General features: G+C 43.9%; 1 protein-coding gene across 6 annotated transcripts in view; it reads right to left on the minus strand.

The window, feature by feature from the left end:
• Positions 1-16,571, minus strand: part of bod1l1 (biorientation of chromosomes in cell division 1-like 1) — an 85,861-nt gene that overhangs the window by 3,110 nt on the left and 66,180 nt on the right. For 3 of the 6 annotated variants that reach the window (XM_072496391.1, XM_072496394.1, XM_072496393.1), the window contains 3 exons: positions 16,048-16,162; positions 15,573-15,705; positions 9,030-9,209 (listed from right to left, as the gene is read on the minus strand). In XM_072496391.1, the coding sequence (XP_072352492.1) occupies positions 9,030-9,209; positions 15,573-15,705; positions 16,048-16,162 (428 nt within the window). Of the gene's footprint in view, positions 1-9,029; positions 9,210-15,572; positions 15,706-16,047; positions 16,163-16,571 lie in introns of those variants that run through there. The other 3 variants (XR_011940191.1, XM_072496392.1, XR_011940190.1) reach the window with 2 other exon arrangements.

The raw sequence follows: 16,571 nt of genomic DNA on the forward strand, positions 1-16,571 counted from the left end.
ATTTGAGCCAGGGTTCCATTCTCAAATCTTCCGTCTAATTATATCAACTGGGATCATAACACTTTGAAAAGATGTTGCTTGCACCAGCAAAGTGGGATCAGCCAGCGATGAAGCTATGCAGGCTGAGGAGTGGTTTGCTCCTGAAATTTCAAAATTGTAGCCACAAGAAATGAATTGATCAACAAGTTGCTAAAAACTCCAAAAGGCTTTTCACTGGATGCTAGTAACATGCTTCTAACACCATAATGCTCCTTTGCTGCGTCAGCCGTACCACAATGGGCAATCTCAGAAAATCCCAAAAATGATTGTGCTGTTCTAAATCCCAATCAGTTTTCAATTCTAAGATGACCAAAATTAGGTGACCTACATCAGTCAAAACAATTAATTTACACAATATGTAATTAATATACAAGAAGTGTACTTTGCCGCTAAAACATACACACATGGTCAACGCCCATTTTCTCACTGTGAAATGGGTATACAAAATTCTGCTGCCGTGTCTTAACTCACAACAAGTCCTGTCCACCTATCAGCTCTGTGCTCATTGGTTTATATTTGTTCACAATTAACCAGCACCTCGATTTTAACATATTATTCTAGTTTTCAAATACCTCCATGGTCTTGCTTCTCCTTAGCTCTGTAATTTCCTGCAACTGCACAATCCTCAAAGTTATCTGTGTTCCTTTAATTCTGGCCTGAGTATCCCTGATTTTTTTATTGTTCTGTGAGGCTATGCCTTCACCTACCTCGGCCCCAAGCTCTGGATGCAATACACTCTTTATATTTCTTTGCCTCTACTCACTTTTCACCTTTAAGAGGCTCATTAAAACTAAACTCTTTGATCATAGAATTTACAGTGCAGAAGGAGGCCACTTGGCCCATCGAGTCTGCACCGGCTCTTGGAAAGAGCACCCTACCCAAGGTCAACACCTCCACCCTCTCCCCACAACCCAGTAACCCCACCTAACACTAAGGGCAATTTTGGACACCAAGGGCAATTTATCATGGCCAATCCACCTAACCTGCACATCTTTGGACTGTGGGAGGAAACCGGAGCACCCGGAGAAAAACCACGCACACACGGGGAGGATGTGCAGACTCCGCACAGACAGTGACCCAAGCCGGAATCGAACCTGGGTCCCTGGAGCTGTGAAGCAATTGTGCTATCCACAATGCTACCGTAAAGCTTACGGTCAGCTGCCCTACAGTATCATCTATGTGGCTGTGTCAAATTTTGTTTTATATAATTTCTGTGATGCCCCTTCATAAGTTTTATTACATTAAAAATTCCATATAAATACAAGTAATATATCAGATTAACATAGATATACATTAATAGAAAACACTTCTATGCTTTGAATGCAAACTGCTGGACAAATGCTAACCCAAGTCTCTACTAAAAAGACTTAGGGTTGCTTTGACACCATTCAAAAAATGATATAAAAAAACGGTTTCATTACCAATCAGTTGAAAATATTACTTTGCTGTAGGTCACCATGGTACTAGTTAACGGCAAAAGCAAAGTACATTTGTGCTGAAATCCGATCATGGGAGCAACAAGAAAATTAAATTAAGCTAAATTCATAGGAAACTCCCATCAGTGGTGACCATAAAACTACTGTATCGTTGTAAAAATCTAATTGGTTCACTAATGTTCTTTAGGGATGGAAATCTGCTGTCTATACCTAGCCAGGCCGTCTTGTGACTCCAGACCCAGAGCAAGATGGTTAACTATTAACGGCCTTCTGAAAGATCCCAGCAAGACACACAGTTGTATTGAAGGTGATGGCACCTTCTCAAAGTAAATTAGAGAAGGTGAATAAATGGAAGTAATGCTCACATCCCGTGAATGAAACAAAAAAATAATAATCAAGAAACAGAGAGGCCACGTAGCCCAAGAGTTTGTCATTCCATTTGGTTATGCATGGCCCCACATCGCTTTGATTCCAAATTCTGACACTTTCTTCAAATTCTTTAATATGCTTACATCTCCTATATGTCTATCTGGAGCCATGAATTCTATAGAATATTTTCAACACATAGTAAATTACAGGCGAATTAACTTTTTCTGGATTACCTTACTAAAGGGGACAATAGAAAATATGAAATGCAAGCAGCAGTCGATCATGTGGCCCCTCCAACCCCTGCTCTGCCATTCAATATAAACAGAGCTGACCTTCTGCCTCAATTCAATTTTTCTGTTCACTCCCCATTTCTTGTTTCCTTGAGAGATCAAAAATTGACCTCAGTCATAAATAACACTTAATAATGGAGCATGGTGGTGGTGGTGGGGGGGGGGGGGGGGGGGCTTGGTGACATGATATGAAAGCGCGCCTTTTCTGAGCACCTGCTTAGAGCAACATTATTTATGTTTTGATGAACAAAACTTAACATTTTCCTGGTCAATTTAGTGCCAAAGCTTTACGTAACTTCTATTGTTATCTTTTTCTAGGGCGGCATGATGGTGCAGTTGTCTCACAGCGCCAGGGACCCAGGTTCAATTCCGGTCTTGGGTGACTGTGTGGAGTTTGCACTTTCTCCCATGTCTGCGTGGGTTTCCTCCGGGAGCTCCGGTTTCCTCCCATAGTCCAAAGATGTGCAGGTTAGGTGGATTGGCTATGCTAAATTGCTCTTCGTGTTCAAAGTTGCACAGGTGAGGTGGAGTTCTGGGGATAGGGCGGGGGAGTGGGCCTAGCTGGGGTGCTCTTTCAGAGGATCGGTGCAGAGTCGAATGGTCTCCCTCTGCACTGTGGGAATTCCATGGTTCTGGCCCTAATTTTGCCAATCTCAACTGCTGTTGTTTTTCATCAGGGCACTACCCTGTTTAGAAGAGAAAATACTGATGCAGCCAGTCAAGCTTTGGCATTTGCCTGCGCCTGATCATCCGACAAAGGAACCCCCAACACTGAAAAACATAATTCTTGTTGTTATAGCTTCTCTCAGGTCGGACCTTTTATCCAAAATCAACAAGGTGGGTTTTTGGTTGATTTTTTAAAAAAGTCCTCCTCCCTGCCTTCTCCATAAGACCATAAGACAAAGGAGCAGAATTAGGCCACTCGGCCCATCGAGTCTGCTCCGCCATTCAATCACAGCTGATATTTTTCTCATCCTCATTCTGCTGCCTTCGCCCCAAAACCCCTGATCCCCTTATTAATCAAGAACCTATCTATCTATCTTAAAGACATTCAGCGACTTGGCCTCCACAGCCTTCTGCGACAAAGAGTTCCACAGATTCACCATCCTCTGGCTGAAGAAACTCCTCCTCATTTCTGTTCTAAAAGATCGTCCCTTTAGTCTGAGGCTGTGTCCTCTGGTTCTAATTTTTCCTCAAGTGGAAACATCCTCTCCACGTCCACTCTGTCCAGGCCACGCAGTATCCTGTAAGTTTCAATAAGATCCCCCCCATATCTTTCTAAACTGAACGAGTACAGATCCAGAGTCCTCAACCGTTCCTCATACGACAAGCTCTTCATTCCGGGGATCATTCCTGTGAACTCCTCTGAACCCTTTCCAAGGCCTGCACATCCTTCCTTAGATACGGGGCCCAAAACTGCTCACAATACTCCAAATAGGGTCTAACCAGAGCCTTGTATAGCCTCAGAAGTACATCCCTGGTCTTGTATTCTACCCCTCTCGACATGAATGCTAACATTGCATTTGCCTTCCTAACTGCCGACTGAACCTACACGTTAACCTTAAGAGAATCGTGAACAAGGACTCCCAAGTCCCTTTGTGCTTCTGATTTCCTCAGCATCTTCCGATTCAGAAAATAGTCTATGCCTCCATTTCTCCTTCCAAAGTGCATAACCTCACACTTTTCCACATTGTATTCCCTCTGCCGCTTCTTTGCCCACTCTCCTAGCCTGTCCAAATCCTCTGCAGCCCGCCTGCTTCCTCAATACTACCTGTCCCGCTACAGATCTTTGTATCATCTGCAAACTTAGCAACAGTGCCTTCAGTTCCTTCCTCCAGATCATTAATGTATATTGTGAAAAGTTGTGGTCCCAGCACAGACCCCCAAGGTACACCACTAGTCAACCTGAAAAAGACCCCTTTATCCCCACTCTGCCTTCTGCCAGTCAGCCAATCCTTTATCCATGCTAGGATCTTACCCTTTAACACCATGGACTCTTAACTTATTTAACAGTCTCTTATGTGGCACCTTGTGAAAGGCCTTCTGGAAACCTAAATAAATCACGTCCACTGGTTCTCCTTTGTCTAACATCCTTGTTACTTCCTCAAAGAACTCTAACAGATTTATCAGACATGACCTCCCCTTGACAAAGCCGTGCTGACTCAGTCCTATTTTATCATGCACTTCCAAATACTCCGCAATCTCATCTTTAATAATGGACTCTAAAATCTTACCAATGAACAAAGTCAAGCTAACTGGCCTATAATATCCCGTCTTCTGCCTCCCTCCCTTCTTAAACAGGGGTGTTACATTCGCCACTTTCCAGTCATCTGGGACCCTCCCTGTCTCCAGTGATTCCTGCAAGATCACCAATGTCTCCAGTTTCCTCAGCTATCTCATTTAGAACCCTGGGGTGTAGTCCATCTGGTCTAGGTGATTTATCCACCTTCAGACCTTTCAGTTTCCCCAGAACCTTCTCCTTAGTAATGGGCACTGCACTCACCTCTGCCCCCTGGTTCTCCCGGAGCTCTTGCATCCCACTGGTGTCTTCCACCGTGAAGACTGATGCAAAGTAACTATTCAGTTCGTCTGCCATTTCTTTGTTTCCTATCATTACTTCTCCAGCCACATTATTACTTTCCAGCGGTCCAATGTCTATTTTTGCCTCTCTCTTACCTTTTATATATTGAAAAAAAGTCTTCCTATCTTCCTTTAAATTACTAGCTAGCTTGCACTCTTTACTTCATCTTCGCCCCCCTTATTGCTTTTTTAGTTGTCCTCTGCTCGTTTTTAAAGGCTTCCCAATCCTCTGGCTTCCCACTAAGTCTCGCCACTTTGTATGCTTTTCTTTAGCTTTTATGCTGTCCTTGACTTTCCTCGTCAGCCATCGATGCCTTGTCCTCCCTTAGCATATTTCCTCCTCCTTGGGATGAATTTCTGCTGTTTCTACCTAATCACCCATAAAAATTCCTGCCATTGCTGTTCGACTGTCTTCCCTGCTAGGCTCCTTTTCCAATCAACTCTGGCCAGCTCCTCCCTCATGTGTTTGTAGTTACCATTATTTAATTGTAATACCGTTACATCTGATTGCAGCTTCTTCCCCTCAAACTGCAGGGTAAATTCTATCATATTGAGGTCACTGCTCCTAAGGGTAAGTCTGCTTCATTACCCATCACCAAATCCAGAATTGCCAGTTCCCCAGTAGGTTCTGTCACAAGCTGCTCCAAAAAAACATTTCTTAGGCATTCCACAAATTCCTTTTCTTGGGATCCACTACCAACCTGATTTACCCAGTCCACCTACATATTGAAGACCCTCATGATGATTGTAATTTTGCCTTTTTTACATGCTTTTTCTATCTCCTGATGTATTTTCTGCGCCACATCCTGACTACTACTAGGGAGCCTGTACAGAACTCCCATCAGGGTCTTTTTACCTCTGCAATTCCTCAACTCTACCCACAGAGATTCTATGCCTTCTGATCCTATAATCGCTCCTTGCTATCGATTTAACTTCATTCCTTACTGACAATGCAACCCCGCCCTCTTTGCCCATCTGCCTGTCCTTTCGATACGACACATATCCTTGGACATTGAGATCCCAGCCCTGATCCCCTTGCAGCCACGTCTTTATGATGCCCACAACATTGTACCGGCTTATTTCAATGTGCACAACAAGTTCATTTACCTTGTTCCATATACTGGGCGCATTTAGGTACAACACCCTCAATCCTGCATTGATCACCTCCCATTTCACACTTGTCACCTTTTGAGCTCTGCCTGAGGGTGATGTTGTTCTTTTATTTTGGTTCTCTATTTCCCCTTCAGTTATTACACCTTATAAGCTCACATTCTGGTTCCCACCCCCCGCCATCCTCGCGAGTGAATCTAGCAAACCTCCCAGCCAGGATATCAGTGCCCCTCTAGTTTAGATGCAACCCGTCCTTCTTGTACAGGTCCCACCTGCTCCGGAAGAGATCCCAATGGTCCAAAAATCTGAAACCCTCCCTCCTACACTCCCAGTTTAGCCACGTGTTTAGCTGCACTATCCACCTATTTTTAGCCTTACTGGCACGTGGCACTTTGCCCTCCCCTGCTGAGCAACAGAGCCAGTTGTGGTGCCACTGTTCTGATTGCTGTTGTTTTCCCGATAGGTTATCCCCCTCAACAGTATCCAAAACGGTATACCTGTTAGACAGGGGGACAGCCACAGAGGATTCCTGCGCTGACTGCCCTTTCTAGCGGTCACCCATCTGTCTGCCTGCACCTTGGGTGTAACCACGTCTCTATAACTCCTATCTATGATGCTTTCCGCCTCCTGCATGCTCCCAAGTGCATCCAACTGCCACTCCAACCAAACCACGTGGTCTGTGAGGAGCTGCCACTGGTTACACAGAATCCCTTTCTCGTGGTAATCCTCCTTAAATCAGGCAAACATCCCACTAATGCAGAAAAAGGGTAAGGATCTCCTTGAGTATAACTCCTATCACCCTATTTCTCTGTTAAACATGGATTACAAGCTACTAGCCAAAGCTTTTGCCCTCTGTTTGGTGTCCATTTTTCCAACTATTGTCTCGCCTGATTTATTTGGCTTTAAGGGTCAACAGTCATTCTGCAGCTTAAGGTGGTTATTTCTTATTTATTCCATGACAACACCTCCTCTTCCAGGAGTTGTAATTTCCTTAGATTCTGAAAAGGCATTCAACGGTGTACAATGGGACTATTTATTCAAAGTTTTAGAAACATTTGGTTTGGGTCCAGTTTTTATGTTATGGATTAAGATTTTATATTCACCACCTGCAGCTTCAATCCATACTAATCTTTCATACTCTGCTTATTTTCCTGCCCACAGAGGCATCAGACAGGGATGTCCTTTATCCCAAATTCTTTTTGATATTGCTAATGAACTACTTGCTGTGTCCCTTTGATTTAATAAAGATGTCATTGGAATTAACAGGGAAGGTTTATGTCATAAAATCTTTCTTTATGCTGCTACTCTTCTGTTGCACATATCTGACCGGTTGTGACAATACCCAATGTTCTTGACACTCTGCTCCAGTTTGGTAAATTTTCAGGATACAAACTAAATCTTGAAAATCGGTTGCTTTTTCTAATTAATTCTACATTAGACCTATCTTTTGCCTTATTCCCTTTTAATTTGGCTTCCGATAATTTTAGTTACCTGGGAATATCTGTAACATGTGATTGTAACAATCTTTTTAAGTATAACTTCAGACCTTTGTTAAAACACAAAGCGACACTTTATCTATTGGTCAGGACTGACCAAGGCTGGCTACTTTTTAGTCCTCTGTATTCTCAACCTTTTCAAACGTTTGGCAAACCTATTGATATTAACCAATTATTGGTATCCCTGGTGAGATAGCTGTAGATCACCACCAGTCAGATGCCTTGGCCTTCACCTCATTGCTTGCACATGAATTTATCTTATTTAGTTGGAAGTCTGCGGCTCCAATCTCGCACTCAATGTGTCAAGGAGATGATGGTGTTAAACTTAAAACGATTAAATATACCTCATGCGGATCAATTGAAGAAATGTGTTTCAGCCTGGCAACCTTCAATTTATTTTGCCAGATCTAAGAGTTGAATAATTCTGTCTATTCCTCTTTTTTAACCCCCTTTCTCCAACTTTTTCTGTCTTCATTTTACAATCTACCTTTTTGTAAAAACCAATAAAGTTTGAAAAAAAAGAGCAAACACTAACATTGTGGTAGAGAATTCCAAAGACGTCTCAATCCTTTGAATGAAGAAACTTCTCATCACAGTCCTAAATGATCAACCCCTTATCCCGAGACTCTGCCGGTGTTCTCGATTCCCCAGCAAAGGGAAACAACCTGCGTCTACCCTGTCAAGCCCCTTCAGAATCTTGTATGTTCCAATGGTCAGCTCTCACTCTTCTAAACTCCAGAGAATACAGGCCCAATTTACACATCCTCTCATCATAGCGCTCTCATTCCAGGAACCAATCCAGTGAACTGCTTCCAATGGAAGTACATCCATCCTTGGGTCAGACACCAAACTGCGCATACTCCAGGCGTGGTCTCACCAAAATCTTGCACAATTCCAGCAAGACTTCCTTGGTCTTATACTCCAATTCCCTTGTAATAAAGGTAAACATGCATTTGCCTTCCTAATCGTTTGCTGCACTTCCATGCCATCTTTATACTCCCTGCACAAATACGAGGAAGAGTTGTATCCTGGAGGTGCTATCAATTTCCTTTTCATCAGATCATCCCGTAATAGCCTCGGCTCCTGTGTAAATAACCCAAGTTTATCCAGCCTATCACCAAATCTTTCTCCAAGGCCAGTACATTCTTAAGATGGGTATCAATACTCAAACAAAAGGGCCTTCCACTCTGTATAAATGTAGAGGCACCTCATTATTCTGTCTCCTTACTTGTTCTGATGGAAGTCCAGCATCTCAGTAACACTTCTGCGTACTTTTTTGCATCAGCATTAGCTCCCTTTCGCCCAAAATATATTCAGTAAGCTACATATTGAATTTGACACCTTACAGGATTTATTGCCATAAACTGTAACTTTAACTTGCTTGTTAATTCCAAATTTATTTGACAAATATCACTCAAATAAAACAATTAGTTTTACACCTAAACTTGTTATGGCATTCATTAGTTAAAACTAGCGACAACATCAAGGTAGCGTATTTAATAGTAACAAATTCTTGTGATAATAAACTTAAACCAAATTTCCCCCTCAAAATCTGAAAATGGCAAAATGAAACATGTTGCAACTTTGTTGGGAATAGATTGCTGGGACCAATTGAACTGTCTCAACAGAAAGTTAATTAAATATGCACTAATTTTCAACAAGAGGGATAAACAGATGGTTATAAAATGAACATTTTTTTGTGGCTTTACCTTGTAATCGACATGGTTGCTGGAGGTTTCCCAGCCTTTGTATCAGAAGTTAGTTTCTCTTTTGCTGAAACTGATGAACGTCGTTCTCGTTCAATTACTGGTAAATGCTCAGGGCTGCTTATTCTTTTGGCTGCACGAGTGGTTGGTTTATTCTGAATGCTCAAACCAGATGTCTGGCTTCTACAAAATGGATAAAATATCAGAACTGTATGTACTGAAGTTGCGAGTAGTCTGTCTCTTTGTTGTCAAGATTCTGAAGGTCAGGTATGATAGAAGGTTTTGGTTATAACATTTTTACTTGATGTTACTGCCAAAATTCCAGCAGTAACATGGACAACTAATGACTTCATTATTATGTGACCACAGTTATTTCCAAAAAGATACTCAACTTATGTAAGAGTCCATCATTAAGGATGAGATTGTGAAGTACTTAGAAGTGCATGGTAAAATAGGGCTGAGTCAGCACGACTTTGTCAAGGGGAGATCATGCCTGACACATCTGTTAGGATTCTTTGTGGAGGTAACAAGGAAGTTACATAAAGAGAGCCAATGGACGTGATCTATTTGGAGTTCCATAAATCCTTTGACAAGATGCTGTACAGGAAGCTGCTAAATAAGATAAGAGCCCATGACGTTAGAGGCAAGGTACCGGCATAGATAGAGGATTGGCTGACTGGCAGAAAGCAGAGTGGGGGAATAAAGGGGTCTTTTTCAGATTGGCAGCTGTGATGTGGTGTTCTGCGTCAGTGTTGGGACCACAACTATTCACAATATGCATTAACAATCTGGAAGAGGGAATTGAAGGCACTGTTAAGTTTACAGATGATACAAAGATATGTAGAGGGACAGGTAGCATTGAGGAAACGGGGAGGCTGCAGAACGGCTAGGACAGGCAAGGAGAGTGGGCAAGAAGTGGCAGATGTGGAAAAGTGTGAGGTTATGCACTTTGGTGGGAAGAATAGAGGCATAGATTATTTGCTAAACGGGAAAAGAAATCTGAAGCACAAAGGGACTTAGGGGTCCTAGTTCAGGATCCTCTTAAGGTTAACGTGCAGGTTCAGTTGGCTGTTAGGAAGGCAAATGCAATGTTAGCATTCATTTTGAGGGGGCTAGAATATAAGAGCAGTATTGCTGAGGCTGTATAAAGCTCTGCTCAGACTCCATTTGGAATATTGTGGGCAGTTTTGGGCCCCGTATCCAAGGAAGGTTATGCTGGCCTTGGGAGGGGGTCCAGAGGAGGTTCATAGAATGATCGCCGGAATGAAGAGCTTGTCATCTGAGGAGTGGTTGAGGACTCTGGGTCTGTACTCGATGGAGTTTGGAAGGATGAGGAGGGATGTTATTGAAACTAATAGAATACTGAGAGGCCTAGATAGAGTGGACGTGGAGAAGATGTTTCCACTAGTAGGAGAAACTAGAACCCGAGGGCACAGCCTCAGACTGAAGGGACGATCCTTTAAAACTGAGATGAGGAGGAATTTCCTCAGAAGCTGTGGAACTCATTGCCGCAGACGGCTGTGGAGGCCAAGTCACTGAGTGTCTTTAAGACAGAGAGATAGATTCTTGATTAATAAGGAGATCAGGGGTTATGGAGACAAGGCAGGAAAATGGGGATGAGAAACATATCAGCCATGATCGAATGGCAGAGCAGACTCAATGGGTTGAATGGCCTAATTCTGCTCCTATATATCTTATGGTAACTACATCCAAAATGGATTAACCGATATACTGGTGCAAGAAAAATCAGAAAAACCTCAACTCTGGAAATATTAAAGCTGCACAAGGAGTTGATAGTACTACTATCTGAAAGAAAGCTCTGGGCACAAAATTCACTGCAGAATTTGAAAACAGTTCTGTGCGGTTGCTGTGCTGCAATGTTGCAGGCACATATTTTAATTAATGTATTAAACCAAGATGTTGTCTGCGTTTTCAGCGACACGTTAAAGATGCAAGCGACACGTTAAAGATGCAATTAGGAGACAAACTAGTGTTTGCTGGGTGCCCTGATCAACATTTCTCTCTCAGAATGACCAGAAATACATCACATATGGTCAATTCTTTCAGATACAATGTATAGCTATCACACACAGCATTAGATGAGCTTTGGGTGTCCCAGCAATGTATAGATACAAGTTTGTTCTTTCTGTTGTAAAAGCCAAATGAAACTTCGCTAGCCTATTAAGTGTCTCTCATTTCATTAAAGTTTTGGGTTTTTAGAATGGGTATGGGAAGAAAATGGGAATTTGTCATTGTGACAGAGGATCATATTGAACGGTGGAAAGGCTTGAAGGGCCGAATAGCCTACTCCTACTCTGTTTCTTTGTAAAGAAGAACCAACAGAAGACTATGAAGTAGGATCATATACCAGTCTTTCCATGTCTTTCAGAAGCTATATTTTGAAGTAAATATAGTTGTAATTTAACAAATTAAGTGCTGCTTTTAAGTTTATCCCTAAATATATTTTAATACAATAGAAAAGGATCATGTCTGGACTTTGACCTGCTCCACACTCGGAAAGCAGTGCACCAACTCCGCCAGACACAGGGGACCTTTTATGAACACGGAGACAGAGCAGCTGAGAAAGCAGGCAGCCATAAAGGTAAAAGCACAGAGCAGGGACAATAATGGCAGGCTGGGAGCCGAACCGGATACGGTCAACAAAGCATTCAAGGGGCGGCACGGTGGTACAGTGGTTACCACTGCTGCCTACTGCGCTGAGGGCCTGGGTTTGATCCCGGCCCTGGGTCTCTGTGTGGAGTTTGCACATGCTCTCTGTGTCTGCGTGCGTTTCATCCCCACAACCCAAACATGTGCACATTAGGTGGACTGCCCACACTAAATTGCTCCTTAATTTGAAGCAAAAATAATTGGGTACTCTAAATTTATATTAAAAGAAAGAAAAAAAAAAAAAAGAGGACAAACAACGAAGCATTTGAGGCGTTTTTAAAAAATTATCCCTTTATGGCACATGGGTGTCACAGGCTGTGCCAGCATTTATTGCCCAACCCCAATTGCCCTTGAGGGGGCAGTTAAGAGTCAACCACATTGCTGTGGGTCTGGAGTCACATGTAGGCCTGATCAGGTAAGGATGACAGATTTCCTTCCCTAAAGGACATTAGTGAACTAGATGGATTTTTCCAACAATCGACAATGGTGTCATGGTCACCAGCAGACTTTTAATTACAGATATTTTATTGAGTTAAAATTCCATCACGTGCCGTGGTGGGATTCGAACCCCAGTCCCCAGATCATTATTCTGGATGTCTGGATTATTAGTCTAGCGACAATACCACTATGCCACCGCATAGGGGGCTGTACACCTCAGAGCCCTCCGAAGTGGGCTCGAGGATGAAACAGTTCCTCGATAAGACTGGACATGCCAGTCGTGGGGGAAGATAGGAAAAGGGGGTTGCAAGCACCTTTAGAACTGGGGGAAGTCATGGAGAGAATTAACTCCATGCAGGCAGTGAAGGCGTCGGAACCTGATGGATTCCCGGTGAACTTCTACAAAACATTTGCGACAGCACTGGCCCCACACTTGCCGGGGTTGTTCGCTAGTAAGGGGCACTCTGCTACCAAATCTAGCACAAGCCTAAGGCCAGGTAACTGGAGAACTGCGTACCAGAGGTGGTCGTAGAGGACCAGACGGGCTTCATCAAGGGAGGCAGCTAACATAGAGCAACAGCCGCTTGCTGAACGTGATAATGACCCGACCCGGGAAGAACAAGTCAAAGGTGATCATCTCCCTGGACGCAGAAAATGCCTTCGCATTGAGTGGAAGTACTTCATAGAGGCACTGGAGCGGTTTGGCCTTGGTTCAGAGTTCACCGCCTGGGTGAAACTTCTGTACATCACTCCCATTGTGAGCGTGCGGACTAACACCACCAGCTCACTGATTGTTGGGAAGTATGTTTCCCAGGGGTGTTTACTGGCTGTAACCTGCTTTGATACATGTTTTTAATAAAATACATTTTTAAAAAACCACCACCAGCTCAAAATAATTCCAGCTGCACAGAGACACATGGCAGGGATGCCCGTTGTCACCATTTCTGTTCGTTCTAGCAATCGAGCCACTGGTGATCACCCTCAGAGCGGCAAAAAGTTGGAACGGTATCCAGAGATGGAACAGAGAGTATAGGGTCTCACTATGCGGAAGACCTGCTCCTCTACATCTTGGATCCCCAAGCAAGCATGGAAGGAATCACAAAGATCTTGCAAGAGTTTGGAGCCTTCCTCGGGCTACAAACTCAACCTGAGCAAGAGTGATATCTTCTCGGTGAACTTGCAAGGGAGAGGGTCAAAGCTGGAGGGAATGCTGTTCAAACAAACACAAAACTAATTCCACCACCTGGGGATCCAAATAGCCAACAACTGGACACTGATACACAAATGGAACTTGACAAGTCTGGTGGAGGAGGTAAAGAAGGACCTGCAGAGGTGGGACACACTACCATTCTCGCTGGCAGACGATCAAGATGAACCTACTACCCAGGTTCCTCTTCCAGTTCAGATCTCTACCGATCTACATCCCCAAGGATCCAAAAAAAAGAGTCCTACAAGGAAACAAAATGGGAGGCCTGGCCCTCCCAAACCTACAATTATGCCACTGGGCGGCCACAGCAGAAAGAGTGAGGGGATGGGTGAAGGAGCAGGGAGTGGTGTAGGTGGAGACGGAGGAGAGCTTCTGCACAGGAACGTCCCTCCGAGCTCTAGTCACGACAGCACTGCCATCTCCGCCAACCAAGCATTCAAAAAGCCCAGTGGTGGTAGCCACCTCCGGACCTGGAATCAAATGAAGCAACACTTCGGCCTGACCAAAATGGCTGCCATCGCCCCCACCTGCAACAATCGCAGGTCCTCGTCAGCAACAATGGGCGCCACCTTTAAAAGCTGGAGACAGGAGGGGTGGGGGGGAGCAGTAACAGTTAGCAACTTAAACACAAATGATGGATTAGTGATGCTGGAAGAGTTTATGGAGAGGTTTCAGCTGACCAAAGGAATGAGTTACCCACATAAGCCAAGACACTCACCGGTAGAGGAACTGTTGGACGCCGGTGAGGTAGGGAAAGGGAACTGCGGGGACCTGTAAAGGCAACTGTTGGAAGAGGCACACTCCCCACTGGATGAGACAAGAGAAAACCAGGAGGAAGAACTAGGGATAGAAGTGGCTCTGTGGTGGTGGTGGTGGGGGGGGGGGGGAATAATTACTCTGGATCGAAGCACTGAACATGACAAACTCCACCTTGACATTTATTCATTCATGGGACTGGGCATCGCAGGCTGTGCCAGCATTTATTGCTCACCCCCAACAGACCTTGAGGGCACAGTTAAGAGTCAACCACATTTCAGTGGGTCTGGAGTCACATGTAGCCATACCAGGTAAGGACGGTAGATTTCCTTCCCTAACGGACATTAGTGAACCAAATGGGGTTTTTAACGACAATCAACAATAGTTTCATGGTCATTATTAGAATTTTAAGTCAAGAGTTTTATTAAATTCAAATTTCACCATCTGCAGTAGTGGAATTTGAACCTGGATCCCCAGAGCATTCTCTGGATATCTGGTTTACTAGTCCAGTGACAATACCACTATGTCACCGGAGGTGGAGGGCAAATGTGAACAGTGCCAGGGAGACCCAGCCAACCACACCCACATGTTTGGGTCAACCCCATACTTGTCAGGTGCTGGACAACCTTCTTTGGGGCAAAGTCCCAAGTTTGTGGGGACAAGGGCGGATCCATGCCCAAAAGTAGTGATCTTCGGGATCTCAGATCAGCCAGAACGTTTCACTGGGAGGGGGGACGCACCCTAGCATTTGCCTCCCTAATCACCCACCGAACAATCCTGCTCGGCTGGTGATCGGCAGCGCCACCCAAAGCTGCAGACTGGCTGTCCGACCTGTCGGAATTCCTCCAACTGGAGAAAATAAAAACTTCACCTGTGAACAAGATGTGGAGGCCATTCACCAAACTGTTCGAAGACCTTTTGTAGCCAGCAGCTGGGGAGGGGGGGGCGGGGGGGGGGGAGAGAAAGAGAGAAGGTGGTTGGCAGGGTTCAGAAAATATCTGCAGGTCAGAACACAGGCGGCAGGATTGTGGAGGAGGGGCCCGCAAACAAGAGGGAGGGAGCAGAGTCAAAAACAGCACGCTGGGCGACACACGCCAGGGTCAACACAAAGCGCCCAAACAGAGCGGAACAGCCAGATAAGACCCGCAGCCACAGGGCAGGGAGTGGGGGAAGAAACAGGTAGACAGCCAGAAAGTGCTAGGCCAAAACATGTATGTATGTACACTCGTCTCACACTGTTCAGGGGGGAAGGAAGGGAAGGAGTGGAGTCAAGACCCTGCCCCGTCCCAAAGGAACTTTGTAAATGTGCAAAATTTGACTTTGGTCAGCAATGACTGAATTATGATTCCATAAAATATGAAAATCAATAAAAACATTAAAAGATGGATTATGTCAGTAGAAGGGATACATGAATTGGATTTTTCCCTTTTTGAAGTGTACACCTTTAAATTATGATAGCTATACAGCATAATTACCTTGTTTTTTCTTCAAGGTTTGTAGTAATTGTGTCTTGAGATTGCGTTGGTCTTTCTTCATCCTCTACTTGAACTGGTTCAGCTTTTGCAATAGGTTTGGGCATATCTTTATCCTCTACTGCAATTATCTCCTCTAATGGCATTAAAACACACAGAAAATCTCTTAGTGCTGGTAATTTTAAAAAAAATCATCGACAGAATGCTGGCATCACTGGCTGCGCCAGCATTTACTGCTCATCATTAATTATCCTCCATTTCAGAGGACTCGAGAGTCAACCACATTGCTGCGGATCTGGAGTCATATGTTGGACAGACCAGTAAGGATTTCCTTCCCTAAAGGACATTAGTGAACCAGATAGGTTTTTACGACAATCAACCCACCTGCAGGTTTAGATTGTTACATTACATTTTGAATTAAGAACAGGCCCTAAAAAGGGGGCGAAAAAATGTAAAGCTGAGATTACTTTGTATATACCTGAATGAAGATGCCTTCGCTTAGAGGGATTTTCTGCTGGAGTATATGGACGTTTGGGTTTTCTTTCTCTTCGAGAGGAAGTTTGCTCTTCGGAACTATCGACAGATTGCTTCTCCTATGTTGGAAAGAAAACTTGCATTAATACATTGTAGTTATACATCTGAGCAGAAAAATGAATTGCATAAAACATACTTCTGGAGCCCTCACAAAAAGTTCATCTGCACAAGATGAGCGCAGTGTGTTCATTAGAAAATGCAATCATTACAATGCATTATTTTGCCTATTTAACTGTGATGCAATTTCAAAGTAATTGTGCAAAGCACTGGTGGTATATTTACATACAATTTGCATGTAATACGAAGGATTCATTTGCAGGAACAATTTTAATGAGTTTACGGAGTGATGTATGCTAACAGTGTATGGATGTTGGTTGAACAGAGAGCAGAATCAGCTGTTGAATAGCCTGCCAACATTCACTGTCTAGGCTGCCAAGAGGAATGGCTACTTTGGTGACACAAGGGATA

This window comes from Scyliorhinus torazame, chromosome 3 (genome assembly GCF_047496885.1).
Source record: "Scyliorhinus torazame isolate Kashiwa2021f chromosome 3, sScyTor2.1, whole genome shotgun sequence".
NCBI classification, from domain to species: domain Eukaryota; kingdom Metazoa; phylum Chordata; class Chondrichthyes; order Carcharhiniformes; family Scyliorhinidae; genus Scyliorhinus; species Scyliorhinus torazame.